This window comes from Pan paniscus, chromosome 23 (assembly GCF_029289425.2).
Source record: "Pan paniscus chromosome 23, NHGRI_mPanPan1-v2.0_pri, whole genome shotgun sequence".
In the NCBI taxonomy this organism is placed as follows: Eukaryota; Metazoa; Chordata; class Mammalia; order Primates; family Hominidae; genus Pan; species Pan paniscus.
This window is the reverse complement of record NC_085927.1, coordinates 50298483-50315097: the sequence shown is the minus strand read 5'-3', so window position 1 is coordinate 50315097 and position 16615 is coordinate 50298483. Positions and strand designations below refer to the sequence as shown.

Sequence of the window (16615 nt, the reverse complement as noted above, 5' to 3'; positions counted from 1 at the left end):
TTGCTCTTTATAATTACCAGAGCCTGCTTCACTGACTACATGTTCCTAAACTGCCTTCCAAAGAAAAATAGTTCCCTTTCTTTTTGTTTCCCCTTTCCTTTTTCATTCCTTTCCCTCCTCTCCTTCCCCTTTCCTTTACCCTTCCTTTCATCTCTCCGCATCCCCCACCCCCGACCCCCACCAAGAACAACTTGGGATGTGATTTAAATAAGCGTGGCTTGATATAAGATCATTTTATCTTGCAGAATAAATTATCTTGTTGGAGGTGTGGTACCAGATTACTTACAGTTCTTACTTTGCCCTAGGGAAAATCTGATGTAAAAGCCTCTAATGAAACATATGTAATCTGTATTATAATTTTACAAATCACTTTTCATGTACATTGTGGTCTTTTGAGTTTCAAAGGGTATATGGATTAGTTTTCAAAATTGAATTATAGTGAGAAAATTGAGGAAAAAAAGATAAAGTTACTTGATTAGGTAGCAACAGAGCTAGGATTGGGACCTCTGTGTTCTGATTCTTTCTCTGATGTCTTTTGGTCTCCCCTTAGAGGTCATTTCTTTTTATTATTATTATTATTTTTATTTTGAGACCGAGTCTCACTCTGTCACCCAGGCTGGAGGGCAGTGGCGTGATCTCGGCTCACTGCAACCTCTGCCTCCTGGGTTCAAGCTATTCTCCTGCCTCACCCTCCCGAGTAGCTGGGATTACAAGTGCCCGCCACCATGCCCGGCTATTTTTTTTTTTTTTTTTTTGTATTTTTAGTAGAGACAGGGTTTCACCATGTTGGCCAGGCTGGCCTAGACCTCCTGACCTCACGTGATCTGCCTGCCTTGGCCTCCCAAAGTGCTGGGATTACAGGCATGAGCCACCGCGCCTGGCCAGAGGTCATTTCTGTAGGTGTATTGCATTTATTTGGAACTTATATATAAAACCAACCCCACATTCAGTGCTGTTAACCCTTTACCCAGAAATCAGTTGAGTTGACAGTAAACCCTTTCTGGTTAAGGATAGGGCTAATTATAAAATACATTGGGCCTTTACAATGCTTTTGTTTATATTAAAAACAAGCCAGAGAGATGTTTTTGGCACAGTGTACACTGTGCTTACCCATTCAGGCTGGTTTCACAAGTTGAAGGAAGAAAATTATCATGAAAAGGACAAGAGAAACTTAGTGTTTAGGCTGCGCGGTGGCTCATATCTGTACTCCAGCACTTTGGGAGGCCACGGTGGGTGGATCATTTGAGCCCAGGAGTTCAAGACTAGCCTGGGCAACAGGCGAAACCCTGTCTGTACAAAAAATTAGCCATTTGTGGTGGTGCGTGCCTGTGGTCCCAGCTACTGAAGAAGCTGAGGCAAGAGGATCAATTGCTTGAGCCCAGGAAGTTGAGGCTGCAGTGAGCCAAGATTGCACCACTGCTCTCCAGCCTGGGTGACAGAGCAAGATCCTATCTCAAAAAACAAAAAAGAAAAGAAACATGTTTAGAAATAACATTATATGTAAGAAGCAGGAGAGGAAACAATTCCATTGGATGCTCTAGGACAGGGTAGGGCTCAAGAACCAGAAAGCAAGAGAGGTAATCAAGCCAAGTTAGGGAACACAGAGACATCTGTCTTCTCTTTCGTATCTTTTTAGGCTGTATCAGGACAGACTCGTGGGCGCATATTAGTAGGGGCCCAGAGGAGTCTTACTTTTGGGGAATGTTATCAGGAAATAGCTTGAAACTTTAATACCAACTGATCATGAAGATAAAATACTTTCAAGACCCCCCCCCCTTTTTTTTTTTTGAGACGGAGTCTCGCTCTGTCGCCCAGGTTGGAGTGCAGTGGCGCAATCTCAGCTCACTGCAAGCTCCGCCTCCCGGGTTCATGCCATTCTTCTGCCTCAGCCTCCCGAGTAGCTGGGACTACAGGCACCCGCCACCACGCCTGGCTCATTTTTTGTATTTTTAGTAGAGACAGGGTTTCACCATATTAGCCAGGATGGTCTCAATCTCCTGACCTCGTGATCCACCCGCCTCAGCCTCCCAAAGTGCTGGGAATACAGGCGTGAGCCACCGTGCCTGGCCCAGACGCCATTTTTATGTACCCTAGTGCTATCCTGCATAGAAAGGATCTTGTTTCTCTTTTTCTCTGACTTCCAGTGTTGGGCAGTACCATCTTTCTGCTCTTATGATAACTGAAAAATACATAACTATTTTAATTGTTGTTTTAAAGAAACAAGCAATTCTTTTTATTTTTAATGTACACATGTGTCTCACACAAAAGGCCAGGTAAGACTTGAATTTGCCAGTAGTAGGGCATGCCCACTCTTGGCATGTGTGCTAGCTAATGTTACACTTGTCTAGATGTTAGTGTCTTTCTTAAAACATTGTAATTATTCACTTTTTTTTTCAGACGGAGTCTGGCACTGTTGCCCAGGCTGGAGTGCAGGGGCACAATTTCGGCTCACTGCAACCTCCGCCTCCCAGATTCAAGCCATTCTCCTGCCACGGCCTCCCCGGTAGCTGGGATTACAAGCATGAACCACCATGCCTGGCTAATTTTTCTATTTTAATTGAGATGGAATTTCACCATGTTGGCCAGGCTGGTCTCGAACTCCTGACCTCAGGTGATCCGCCCACCTCAGCCTCCCAGCATGCTGTGATTACAGGTGTGAACCACCACCTTAGATGGCTTTTGTATCTTAAAGACAGGGCCCCTTATTAGAGATACAAATCTGTGTAAGACATGGTTCTCATTCTCACAGAACTCCTAGCTCTAATGGATTCAAAGTGAATAATTACAATGTTGGCCGGGCGCAGTGGCTCACACCTGTAATCCCAGCACGTTGGGAGGCCAAGGCAGGGGGATCACCTGAAATCAGGAGTTCTAGACCAGCCTGGCCAACATGGTGAAACTTCGTCTCTACTAAAAATATAAAAATTAGTCAGGCGTGGTGGCACACACCTGTAGTCCCAGCTACTCGGATGGCTGAGGCAGGAGAATAGCTTGAACCTGGGAGGCGGAGGCTGCATTGAGCCAAAATCGTGCCACTGCACTCCAGCCTGGGTGACAGAGCAAGATTCCATCTCAGGAAAGAAAGAAAAAAAGCCATTTGAATACATGGATTGAATTATGGGAACAATCAAATCAGTTAGGATATAGTGTCTGTTTTCTTTGGAAATACTCTTCACACAAATTAGAACTTACTTTATGTATGTTTCCCTCATGAAACTGTAAACTCACTGAAGGCGGGGCCTTCAGTCACTACTGTATCCCCAGCAACAAACAGAGTATCTGGCATACAGTAGGCCCTCATATTTCTTGAATGAATGCAAGGAAAGAGAGGTTGGGACAAGGAGCTAAGGAAGAACTGAATAAGGCATGGATGTGAGGTAAGTATATGTGCTGACCAACTAGTACATGAACTCTAGAGCATCCAAGCAAGTGAGAGTAAAGTGAGTAAATGACACTGTGTGCCTTAACTTACTTGTTTTTATGACTTCCCCTGAAATCTCTACTTTTCAAAGAGTTTTAGTATCTTAAACAATTGACTGTATATTAATATAAAGAGCAATGTGAAAAGTTTATTATCATATAACATTAAAGAAGGAAATACTGGAGAGTTCAGGGCTCTCTCATATCCTTTTTTCTTTTTCTGTAAAATATTGATCACAACTTGAATTTATTTGTTTGTTGTCATTGATTTGATCTCTGTTGTTCCACTGGACTGAAAGCTTTATGTGAGCAGAGATCATAGGTGTATCTAGTACCTAGCACGGGACCTAACACAATAGTATTATGTTGGTGCAAAAATAATTGCAGCTTTTGCCATTAAAAGCAATGACAAAAGCCTCAATTACTTTTGTGCCAACCTATAGTTGTTTAGTAAATACTTGTTAGGTGAGTGAATAGAGAAGATCTCTCTCCACACCCTGATTCCCAATCCTTATATTGGTAGTGATGCTGGAAAGTAACCCAGGCAGCAGAACTTGAGTAGCAGCACCTGCTTCTGGGGACACCCTTCACCTACTTTTAATCATGCATTCTAAGAATGAAACTGGTGAGTGTTCTGAACAGCCTTTGGTTCTAATTGATAGGCCATGTGGTTTTACAATTTGGGTGCCACTAAATGATTTTTCAGGCATATAGGATAAGTAGAATGTAAAATACAGCAGTAAAATAGGTATAATTCACTGTTGCAAAGATGGGTATTCTAATTATCTGCATGCTGAGCTTCACTTAAGGCTAGCACCCAACCTGTTCCTTCTCTGACCTTCCTGGTAAAACACATTCCCTAGTTTGAAGCTAAAAGTATTGGTGTCTGTTGCTGAATTAAGTTGCATTTGCTTATTTTTTCTGGGACTGGTGCCTGAAAATTAGAGAAAAAATATACCAATTATTAGCAGATCAAGCTTTAGGAATTTATAGGAGGCTATGAACTTAGAGTAAGGAAATACTATCCGAAACTACTTTTAACAGTTAATATTGGCTGGGTACAGTGGCTCACACCTGTAATCCCAGCACTTTGGGAGGCCGAAGTGGGAGGATTAACTGAGCCCAGGAGTTCGATACCAGTCTGGGCAACAGTGAGACCTCATCTCTACAAAAAAATTTAAAAATTAGCTGGGTGTGGTGGTACAAGTCTATAATCCCAGCTACTCAGGCGGCTGAGGTGGGAGGATTGTTTGAGCCTGGTGGGTCAAGGCTGCGGTGAGCCGTGATCATACCACTGCACTTCAGCCTGGACAACAGAGTGAGAACCTGTCTCAAAAAAAATAAAAACCAGTTAATATTTATTAGTAAATGTACTACACTGTATATAAAAGAGAACTTAGAAGATACTGCATCATATCGTATGCATTAAATTTAGATAGAAAATTCACAGAAGTGCATCTAGAGATAACAGATTTTATCTCTTTATTGGGTTGTTCTTTAGCCATTTTCTTCCCCTTGACAAACCTTTAGTGGTAGTCTACAAATACATTTTATGGAAGAAGTATGTTGGAAAATGAAATTTCTCTCCTGTTGGAAACTTTTGAACAAATTAACAATTTTTAGCCAGAGCTTGGGGGTCCATTTTCACTGCTCTTTGTCCTCTGCTCCAGGAGCTATGTGTGAATTTGTTGTGGTCTCTGTTGCCCTGTGTCCTGCAGGTCCTGGGAGGTCCATAGCTAAGATGCCAAGACACCATGGAAGCTGGGAAATGTGTTGATAATTTGTGACAGTGGATATCCCTGGTCTGTATCCTGTTCTCTAGATGTCTGAGTTTAATGCTAAACTTCATGAGATGGGAGTTGACACCTCCTAGAAGTGTTCACATGATTGTTTATTAAATTATTCGTTTGTTAAAAAGGAATTTGAGAAAAAAATTATTTGTTATTCATTCTTAAGTTTTTCAATGTGAAAAATATTAAAAATGATCATGGAAATAATAACATGTTTATTGTCAAAAAATTTTAACTTAAAAACTGAATCATTGTTCAAAACACAGCAAAAGATGATGTGCCTTAAAACAGTATCAGAGGAAAGGCTACTTGCTGCTTATTAGGTGGATTAAACCTGCTTCGCACTATTTACTTGCCATGATCTATCATTGGCATCACGAACATGGGTGGAGCATATTTAATTTCTCCATATAAAGTAAGCTTAAATTAGGCCAAATTAGCATTACATAGGGTAGCTCTTGACATGGCATTGCGTTAGAATTACCTGCTAAGCTTTTTAAAGAGATGAGGTCTAGGCCCCATTCCAGACCAATTAAAAACCTTCCCAGATGATTTCATTGTGAAGGGTAAGGGTTGAGAATCACTGGAATGAGAGAAGGATTACAGGGATAAGGATACAGAATATTTGGTTCCAGTCCTGGCTTCATTTCCTAGTATTTTGTTGAGGAATTTTGTGACTATATTAATAAGGCATATTCACCTGTAGTTTTGTTTTGATGTCTTTCTCTGGCTTTGGAACCAGAGAATAATACCAGCTTCATTAAATGAGTTGGGGAAGTGTTTTCTCCTCTGTTTCCTGGAAGAGTTTGTGAATGATTGGTATTCTTTTTAATTTTTAATTTATTTTTTTGAGACAGTTTTGCTCTGGCACCCAGGTTGGAGTGCAGTGGTGTGGTCTCAGCTCACTACAGCCTCGACCTCCCAGATTCAAGTGATTTTCCTGCCTCAGCCTCCCGAGTAGTTTGGACAACAGGCACTTGCCACCATGCCTGGCTCATTTTTGTAGAGGCAGTTTTGCCATGTTGCCCAGGCTGGTCTCGAACTCCTGAGCTCAAGCAATCCACCTACCTGGGCCTCCCAAAGTGCTGGAATTACAAGCATGAGCTATCACGCCCAGCCAGTATTAATTCTTAAGTATTTGGAGAAATATATCAGCGAAGCCTTCTGGACCTGGGCTTTTCTTTGTGGGAAGATTACTATTTCAGTCTCTTTACTTGTTATACATCTATTCCGATGTTCTATTTCTTTCTTCAATTTCAATAATTTATGCCTTCCTAGGAATTTGACTATTGCATTTCTTTTTCTTTTTCTTTTTTTGAGATGGAGTCTTGCTCTGTTGCTCAGGCTGGAGTGCAGTGGCATGATCTCGGCTCACTGCAACCTCTGCCTCCCAGGTTCAAGCGATTCTCTTGCCTCAGCCTCCCAAGTAGCTGGGATTACAGGCGTGTGCCACCACATCTGGCTAATTCTTGTATTTTTTTTTTAATAGAAACAGGGCTTTGTCATGTTGGCCAGGCTGGTCTTGAACTCCTGACCTCAGGTGGTCCACCCTCCTTGGCTTCCCAAAGTGCTGGTATCACAGGTGTGAGCTACCACACCCGGCCTCCTTTTGCATTTCTGATTTTTTATGTATTTTCTGTTTTTTTCTTGGCAGTCTAGGTAAAGGTTTATCAATTTTGTTCTTTTCAAACAACAAACTTTTATGACTATTGATTTTCCCTGTTGTTTTTGTTTTTTGTTTTGTTTTGTTTTTTGAGACGGAATCTCGCTCTTTTCACCTAGGCTGGAGTGCAGTGGCACGATCTCAGCTCACTTTAACCTCCGCCTCCCGGGTTCAAGTGATTCTCCTGCCTCAGCCTCCCGAGTAGCTGGGACTACAGGCGCCTGTTGCCACACCTGGCTAATTTTTGTATTTTTAGTAGAGACAGGGTTTCACCATATTGGCCAGGCTGGTCTCGAACTCCTGACCTCAGGTGATCTGCCTTTCTCGGCGTCCCAAAGTGCTGGGATTACAGGCGTGAGCTACTGCACCTGGCCTGTTTTTCTGTTTTCTGTATCATTGCTTACCACTTTAATTTCCTTTTTTCTACTTAGCATGGTTTAATTTGCTCTTTTCCTAGTTTCCTTTTTTAAAATTAGCTGAATTTCATATTCATCTAGTTTCTTAAGGTAAAGGCTTACCGCATGTATTTCAGATCTTCTTTTCCAGTGTAGGCTGTGAATTTTCTAATATAAACCTATGAGTTTCCCTCTAAGCACTGTTTCAGCTGTATTCCAGAAATTTTGATAAATTGTTTAGTTCAAAGTACTTTCTAATTTCTCTCATTCTCTTTTGACCCATTGGCTGTTTAAGGGTGTGCTCTTTAATTTCTGCATATTTATGAATTTCCCAAATTTTCTTTTGCTGTTTATTATGTTTCTTTCTTTATATATATACATATATATATATAATTTTGGAGATGGGGTCTTGCTGTGTCACCCAGGCTAGAATGCAGTGGTACAATCTCGGCTCACTGCAACGTCCACCTCCAGGGTTCAAGCAATTCTACTACCTCAGCCTCCTGAGTAGCTGGGATTATAGGCACCCGCCACCATGCTTGCCTAATTTGTGTATTTTTAGTGGAGATGGGGTTTCACCATGTTGGCCAGGCTGGTCTTGAACTCCTGACCTCAGGTGATCCACCTGTCTTGGCCTCCCAAAGTGCTGGGATTACAGGCGTGAGCCACTGCGCCCAGCCATATATTCTTTATATACATAATATTTATAGAGATGGGGGTCTTGCTATTTTGCCCAGGTTGGTCTCTGACTCCTGGCCTCAAGCGATTTTTCTGCTTCAGCCTCCCAAAGTGCTGGGGTTGTAGGTGTGAGCCACCATGCCTGGCCTGTTTTTGATTTCTAATTTAATTCCATTGTCATCACAGAATGATTTTAATCCTTTTAAATGTACTGAAACTTGTTTTATTGCTTGGTATGTGTTGTGACCTGGGGAGTGTTCCATGTGTGCTTGAAAGAGTGTATATTCTGCCATTGTTAGGTGGAGTGTTCTATATGTTTGTTAATTCTGTTTGGTTGATGGTGTAGTTCAAGTCCTATATGTCTGCATTAGTCTGTTTTGGGTTGCTAAAAGGGGTACATGAGGCTGGTTAATTTATAAAGAAAAGAGGTTTATTTGGCTCATGGTTTTTCAGGCTGTACAAGCATTGCACCAGCGTCTGCTCAGCTTCTAGAGAGGCCTCAGGAAGCTTTTACTTATGACAGAAGGCAAATGGGGAGCAGGAGTGTCACAGGGCGAGAGAGGGAGCAAGAGAGATCCCATGCTCTTTTAAACAACCAGCATGCACATGAGCTAAAAGAGTGAGAACTCATTACTTGCGGGGAGGGCACCAAGCCACTCCCAGGGCATCTGCCGCCATGACCCAGACACTTCCCACTAGGCCCCGCCTCCAACATTGGGGATCATATCTCAGCATGAGGTTTGGAGGGGGCACACATTTGAACTGTTTCAATATCCTTACTAATTTCTACCTAGTTGTTCTGTCTATTGTTGAGAGTGAGGTAGATTGCGATTTTTAGAGGAGATAAACTCAAATACTCCTTATTCAAAGTTAGTTAAATAAGCACCATGCAATTTATTAAAATGTAGAAATGCTCTAGTATTAGTTGTACCTTACAAATGCCAGAAATGACATCTATTAATTTACTTTCTAGTATACTGGGGCTATTTTAATGTTTTTAGTGTGAAGGTCATTGTTAATTCTCATGAAAACGGATGCTTTCAAACTTGGCTCCAACCAGACCAGTCTTTCAGTTGATTGTTTCTGGATAGCAATTTCCCCCCTGAAGTGTGACAGCCTCCAGAGTTGGAAGCCAAATATCTGAGTGGGGGAAGAGAAAAGATTTTTGAGAAGGCTTGTCTGCATTTTGGTCTCCTCAAGCATATAAACCTCATTAATTTTCAAATGCAGCACTGTTTTGGCTGGCATATAATTTCTAGTCCAGGGGCATTTCCTTTACTCATCAACAAGTTTATTTTGGAGCCTTTTCTAACATAAATATTCTGAAAAGTGGTGGCCAAGTTTATTGTCATTTGATTAGAAGTTTCATGAGAAAAAGACTTGTCAGTATTCCTGAGTTACAGCTCAGTTAATGAAATGTCCCTACGGTCTGAGAATCTTCCTTGAGAGGACTTAGCTGGACAAAAGATTATGTGGAGGGAGGGGTCTTGTTTTTTTGCTGTCCTGTTCTTCCCATACTAACCCCACCTTCCTATTCTTTTCTGCTTCCTCATAATTTATACTTTATCTTCTGATTGTAGAAGTCTTGGTGGAATCAATACATGTATAAGGTAGGAACAGCTACCAACTGCATGTTTCCTTTCTAGTGAAATCCAGGACAAATGACCGGTGGAAGAGCTAGGCTTGAGAACTCCACTTCTTACTCCTTTCTTGTTCCAGTCTTGATTGACCCAGCTGTTTGATGTGTTCATTTCTTGGGTATTACCCCTCGAATCCTATCAACATCCTTCCATGGTCTTACAGGGCAGAGATATATTAAGGTCACTCCTTGGCTTTTCCCCCACCCCCAAAGTAGCTAGTTATTCAAATAGCAATTGATGCCTTTGTTTGAGGCAGGTAAAAAACTTGATTATTTCCATGGAGAGTGAAGAACCTAGGGTTTTTCACTTTATGGTTGAGTTTCTTTTCTTTTTATTCCATTCTTTTCTGGCAGGCAACTCAGTTGATTCACCACCCGTCAGCTCTAAAGACATCTGTTCATCTATGTATAGGTTGTTCACACAGGCCCATTTAGAAACATGATATATTAAATTTGTGGAAATCAGTAACAGTAAAGGATTAAAGACTTATGCTTGTATACAAATAAATATTTTTGTTGAGTCTTTATTGGCTTGGGGAATGATGAGCAAATCTAAGTAGTGATATACAATGACATAGAAAGATGTCAAAATTCCTACTCTCCTAAATCTCCATAGGCTTATACTGTCTGTGAAAAATCACCATTTGTTTCAGATATTTCTCGGTGAGAGTGGATGTGTATTAAATTTATGGCCTCTGAAATTTATTCCTGATTTTGGTAACTTTGGCAGTGAACACAGAACATATGGCTCTGTGGTATTTACTGAAAGTAGGTTATTAAATAATTGCTTCTAAAATGAATAATCCTAAGGTCTGGAAATGTAAAGTCATTTTGTTTAGAATGCTTAGAATTAAGAGGAATTAATAGACCAAGGAAACAAAAACTCCATATAAACAGCTGTTTCTTTATAGTTGGAAGTCTTAGACGATGGATCATTTTTAGTCGACACAGATAAACATAAAGCAGATAAATTATAAAACAAAATGAATTATAGGTTGACTGCCATAATTCTGAGTTTACCGCTTCAGTCTTTTTTCCCCCTCTTTGTAACCATTGAAGGTTATGCAGTGCATAAAACAACACATACCTAAATCAGGTTATTGCAGTACCCAAGATGATACTGATACAGGATAATTCTGTTAATTTGAGTGGGGAACTTTGTCAGATGTCAGATAAGCACAGAGTTCAAAGTTAACTCCTGGGAGGGACAAGATGGAATTTTCAGATAACTGAACTTTAATTTCATTCAGTTTTAGAGATGGAAAAGGTTTATTAGATAAGCTTTCGTCTTTGTACTGGAGCTGTATATGTATGTGTATAAATATATATATATATACATGCATAATATATACACGGTTGTGTATATGTGTATGTATATATAAGCTGAATATGCCTTTACTGTAATCTCCACAGAAAACTTGAATCAAATTTATTAAATGTGTTAGCTTTCATAAATTTAAATTTTTGCGTTCATGAAGCAAGAAGTTTTTCAATCAAGAAGTTTATGTAATATCCCTATGGCCCTATTTATATATGGTTTACTTAAGAAGGCTAGTGGTTAATATTTCAAAATTATTCTTGGATAATAGCCATTGCTTATGTTATTGTTTCTTTGAAGTGTTCAGACTTACTGAATTGCATTGTTCCCTTATTCTCTGAAATAAAATTAATTTGTCACATTTAATAATTTTCTAACAGTTCATCTTACACTGGGCTTTAGAAACACTCTAAAAGATGACAATTATTTGCCCTTTTTCTTAGATTTTATCCTGCTTGGCTCTCCTTTTTCTTTCTGACAAAGAGGCACATTGCATATGATCAGGTGCCTCCACTTTAGAGTCACAGAAATGTGGGTATGAATCCTAGTTCCAGCACCTTTGAGCTGTGTGACAGAAGGCAAACTTTTAAAGGTCTGATTCTTAGTTTCCTCATCTGTAAAATGGAGATAATAACTGTAGCATGCTCACAGGGCTTTTTTAAAGGATTAAATAAGTTAAAAGCATGACAGTCACTTAACACAGGGTCTGACACATAGTAGCACACTCATTTATTATTTGTGTTTTATTAATGCAATTATTGTTGCTGATCTATGGTTATAATTTTTTTCTGAAATCAACTTCCTAGAGTAAATTTGTTTTACTGAAGTTGATCACCTGAATTCCTTTCACTCTGGTCGAACCATCCGTTTTAGCCCCTTTGTCTGTCTCACCAGAGAATAAACCCAGGTGATCACACTCCACTCCTGTTATCACAGTAGAGCAGGCTTTCAGAAGATCTAGAGAGGCAAAGTAAGGAGCCCAGGTTTTGGAATCAGAATGCTTGTCTCCAAATCCTGTTCTACCTCTTATTAGTGGGATAGCCTTAGGTGTATTACTTAAACCTGCTGGGCCTCACTTTGCTTCTTGGTAAAATAGGATTAATAATACCTATCTTGGCCAGGCACAGTGCCTCACACCTGTAATCTCAGCACTTTTGGGAGGCTGAGACGGACAGATCACTTCAGCCCAGGAGTTCAAGACCAACCTGGGCAACATGGTGAAACCCTGTATCTACAAAAAAAAAAAAATTAAAAAATTACCGGGCATGGTGTCATGCACCTATAGTTCCAGCTACTCCAGAGGCTGAGGTGGGAGGATCTGTTGAGCCAGGGACGTCAAGGCCTTGGTGAGCTGAGATCGTGCCACTGCACTCCAGCCTGGGTGACAGAGTGAGACCTTGTCTCAAAAAATAAAACACCAAAATGTATCTTCATATGGCTGTTACGAAGAGTAAGTTAAAATATAAAAGAATGTAAAACAGTGTCTGGCACAGAGTACGTGCGTCATAAATGTCAGCTATTATTGTAACTCCTGCTGTTTTTATCGATTGAGTTCTCCAAGGCTTTGTTCTTAACAATGTTAATTTGTAAAATAATAATAGCCTCTTGGTTCAGTTTCTCAGACTGTTTGTAACATCCTTTTGAGAACCAGTTCAGTACAAGAAACCATTGTTGAATGCCTACTATGTATTAAGTGCTATGGGGGACATATATCAGTAAGGGATATTCTCTTCTCTCCAGGAACTTATAAACTGGTAGGAGAAGTAAGATGTTCAAGGGCTACTATTACACAAGGCAAAATATTATACTTTTCCCTAACATATAAAAGGTAGCTCACAGGAGGCCTAGAGTAACTGAATGCTGTGGAGTGAGTGGGGAAGTTCAGATGAGCAGGGTAGGCATTTCCAGGTGAAGTGAATAAAAGAAGTAGGAAAAAATTCACGGTATTTGAGGAAGAGTAACTGGCCAGGCTTGATTAAGATAACTTGAAATGGGAGAGAGACACTACAGGCAAGGACACAGCCAGGGAGCTACCACTGCAGCATGGGAAAACATGGCAGGGTAAAATTGATAAGAGGGGAGTGTGAGTGTGAGGAGGTAGAGTTGAAGTTGGCCCAGACATCTAAAAAATACTGGGAAAGTTAGTGATATCATTAAAGAAGTAAGAAGGATGGGAAGGGGATTAGGTTTTTGGGAGGAAAACAAGTTTGGCTTTGGATCTACTGAATTTGAGATGTAGGCAGGCGCATGGTTATGGTTCTGCGATTCTTGGACGCCTCCCTAAAAGCTGCTCTGTGGATAGAAAAAGGCAGATATTAAGATGATTCCCAGTAGATTCTGGTTCCTCTCAGATGTGACTTGGAAGGCCCCTACACCTGAAGACTTAATTATGTAAGGAGGCTTTCCTTGGCCCGTGGGATCCTCCCAACCCTCCTCCTCTGAACATTTTCTTTTTTTTCTTTCTTTTTTTTTTTTAGACGGGGTCTTGCTCTGTCGCCCAGGCTGGAGTGCAGTGGCACGATCTCAGCTCACTGCAACCTCTGCAGTTTCTCATTTAGTCTCTGAATGACAGCTGTGCCATCGTCATTCTGTGTAGTTTGTAGTTGTAACACCCTTTAGGTTTAACTGGCTTTTGAAAGAAAGATAGTTTTTTTTTTTTTTTTTTTTTTTTTTTTTCCTGAGACAGCATCTCACTCTCGTTACCCAGGCTGGAGTGAGAGAGAGTAGTGTGATCTCGGCTCACTGCAACCTCCGCCTCCCAGGTTCAAGCAATTCTCCTGCCTCAGCCTCCTGAGTAGCTGGGACTACAGGCGCGCACCACCACACCCGACTAATTTTTGTATTTTTAGTATAGATGGGGTTTCACTGTCTTGGCCAGGCTGGTCTCGAACTCCTGACCTTGTGATCCGCCCGCCTCGGTCTTCCAAAGTGCTGGGATTACATGTAGGCATGAGCCACTGTGCCTGGCTGATAGTTGATTTTTAACTTTAAAAAAATCCCTATTAAGTTTTTTCATTAAGCAGTATTGCCAGAGTGAAAATAAGAGAAACACCCATCAGTCTCCCCTAGCCCGGATGTGCTTTGAGTCATCTAGCTCAATTGTTTCACCTCAACAGAAAAGGCTCTAAGTGAAGAGAAAGAAGAAAAACAGAGGCATATTAATGGTAAAATATTTTCTAGGCTAGAAAAAGGCATTGCTTGGTGAAATGGCTATAATTTTTAGATACAAAAGAAAAAGAGTTTACAAATAGTACTTCCTGATCTGTGTGAGTAGTTCTTTAATTCACTATACTTATGGTGGTAAACATTTGTTAAGCGTAGAGCATCTGGAAAGCTTTTTTTGCTGGGTGGTGGTCCTCGTTATGATATTTTGAGTTTGGAAGAGGTGTTTTTAAAAAAGTTTTAGGAGGAGGACTCAGTGTTTTGGAGGTTTTGAGCAAAAGGCAAGACTCTGATGCTTTGTGGATTGTTATCGCCCTGCAAGACCCTTCGCAACTTCCTCTCACCGCCCACAGCAGAATACGGAAACTCTGCTGTATCAGGCCACTTCTGCAATTACAGACAGTTGCACTTTAAGGGGACCCTTCTTTCACACTACATCCTTCTGTTTTTAGACTTTTTTTGCATTTGAAAATGTGTTTTTGGAGGTGGAATACCCAACTGACCCCTCATCTCTCCTCTCTCTCTGCTGCCCTGCAGTGCTACAGTTGAAACTCCAGCAGCGCCGGACCCGGGAAGAACTGGTGAGCCAAGGGATCATGCCGCGTAAGTGCCTCTCTCTCTCTCAGCATTTGGTAGATTGCTTTTAGGACATGGCTGTGTTGACCGAGTATGCCATGGGAAGCATCTAACATAAAACAAGGATGATGGGTTTTATTTTCCACTCTCTTCTTTCTCATGACTTTCCAAGTTTAGAGCTCAATCACTAAATAGTTAAGATAACTAATTGATCAAGTTCAGTGAAACAAACTGTGTTTAAAGGGTCAAACCTGGTTTAAATTAGGTGTAAAGGGTGCCACTGAATTTTCCTTTACTTTGGAATTGCACCTTTAAAAGAGTTTTCACTCTGTTATACTTCCCTTTATAGGAGGGGCAGATCTTGAGCTGGGGTATTGTGAGGAAGAACCACTTCTCCCATATGCTTTGCCTTCATGTTCTGGTTCTTAGGAAGAGAAACCTCTTTTCTGGTATTTTGAATCAACCACAGTTTTATGTAGAGTGAGATCCTGAGATACTCTAAGGCTGGCCTGGGCGTGAGCATGGCTGAGTAGAGTCGTTGATGGTGCTATCACGGCACCGGGCTCAGTGGGTGCAGAAGTCCATCCCTTAGGGGAAAAATGAAACCAAACCTTGGAATCTGTTAGAAGTAAGGAAATTTGCCTTTAATACCAACAGCATTATAAACGGAGCTGAAACTGGAGCTGGTGAGGTTTTGATCTTTCGGACATTTCTTTTTTAAATCATCAGCAAAGAACATAGGCTCTCTCTCTTTTCTGTTTGTATGTTATCACTACTTGGATACACTGTAAGTCAAAAAACAATCATACAACTTCTGGCTTCATGGTGGGAGAACTGATGTTTTTCACTTTAACTCATTGTCTGCTGGCTGACTGCTACCATATTTTCCTAGCTCTCATTCATTCATTCATTCATTCAAAATCTTTGAGTACCTAATATGTGATAGTTGATGCAGCAAGATAAATCCGGCTCTTGCTCTCAGGTGATTTATATTTAGAAGGGCAAGACTAGTAGTAGACAAGAAATTTCAGAGCAGGGATCACCTTGAAATGCAGTTGGTAAGTTCAGAGCCTGGTAAGTACTATCAAGTAAATTAACTGATTGGTGTGTTAATAAGTAATAGGAATAAGATGGGGTCACTTTGAATAAGATGTTCAAGAAAGGCCTCACTGAAGAGGAAAGATTTGAGCTGAGATCTAAAGGATCAGATGAAGCTGGCCATTCAGAAAGCAGGAAGAGGGCTCAGAGAGAAGAAAAAGCAAGTGTCTGGGCCTGGTGCAGGCCAGAAGTTGGTGTGTTTGGAGATCATCAAGTAAGCCAGTGTGGCTGGGGCATGGTGGAGAGAGAAAAGGGGCAAGTGAAGATGGGTAAGGTGGGCAGGGCTAGAGCCAGGGCATTATCACCCACATGGAGGAGGTGGATTTGGCTTTTAATTTTAATTTTTTTTTTTTAAGACGGAGTCTTGCTCTGTTGCCCAGGCTGGAGTGCAGTGGCACAATCTGGGCTCACTGCAAGCTCCGCCTCCCAGGTTCATGCCATTCTCCTGCCTCAGCCTCCCAAATAGCTGGGACTACAGGTGCCCACCACAGCGCCTGGCTAATTTTTTTTTTTTTTTGTATTTTTAGTAGAGACTAGGTTTCACCGTATTAGCCAGGTTGGTCTCGATCTCTTGGCCTCGTGATCCTCCTGCCTCGGCCTCCCAAAGTGCTGGGATTACAGCCTGAGCCACTGTGTCCGGCCTTCATTTTAATTTTTAAGAGATGGGGTCTTGCTATGTTGCCCAGGCTGGACTCAACCTCCTGGGCTCAAGCAATCCTTCTGCCTCAGGCTCCTTAGTGGCAGGGACTACTGGTGTGCATCACCATGCCCAGCTGGATTTGGTTTTAAGTGCAATGGGAAGCCATTGAAGGCTTTTAAGCAAGTCAGAATGGACCTACCACAATAGTGATAGGGTCCATTTCTAAGAGAACCTTA

General features: G+C 41.2%; 1 protein-coding gene across 4 annotated transcripts in view; it reads left to right on the top strand.

Annotated features, from left to right (window-relative positions):
• The window catches only part of MRTFA (myocardin related transcription factor A), a 221836-nt gene that overhangs the window by 154183 nt on the left and 51038 nt on the right, over positions 1-16615 (top strand). For all 4 annotated transcript variants that reach the window (XM_057300975.2, XM_034948324.3, XM_063603316.1 and 1 more), the window contains one exon: positions 14603-14668. In XM_057300975.2, the coding sequence (XP_057156958.1) occupies positions 14662-14668 (7 nt within the window). In that variant the 5' untranslated portion in view covers positions 14603-14661. The remainder of the gene's footprint in view (positions 1-14602; positions 14669-16615) is intronic.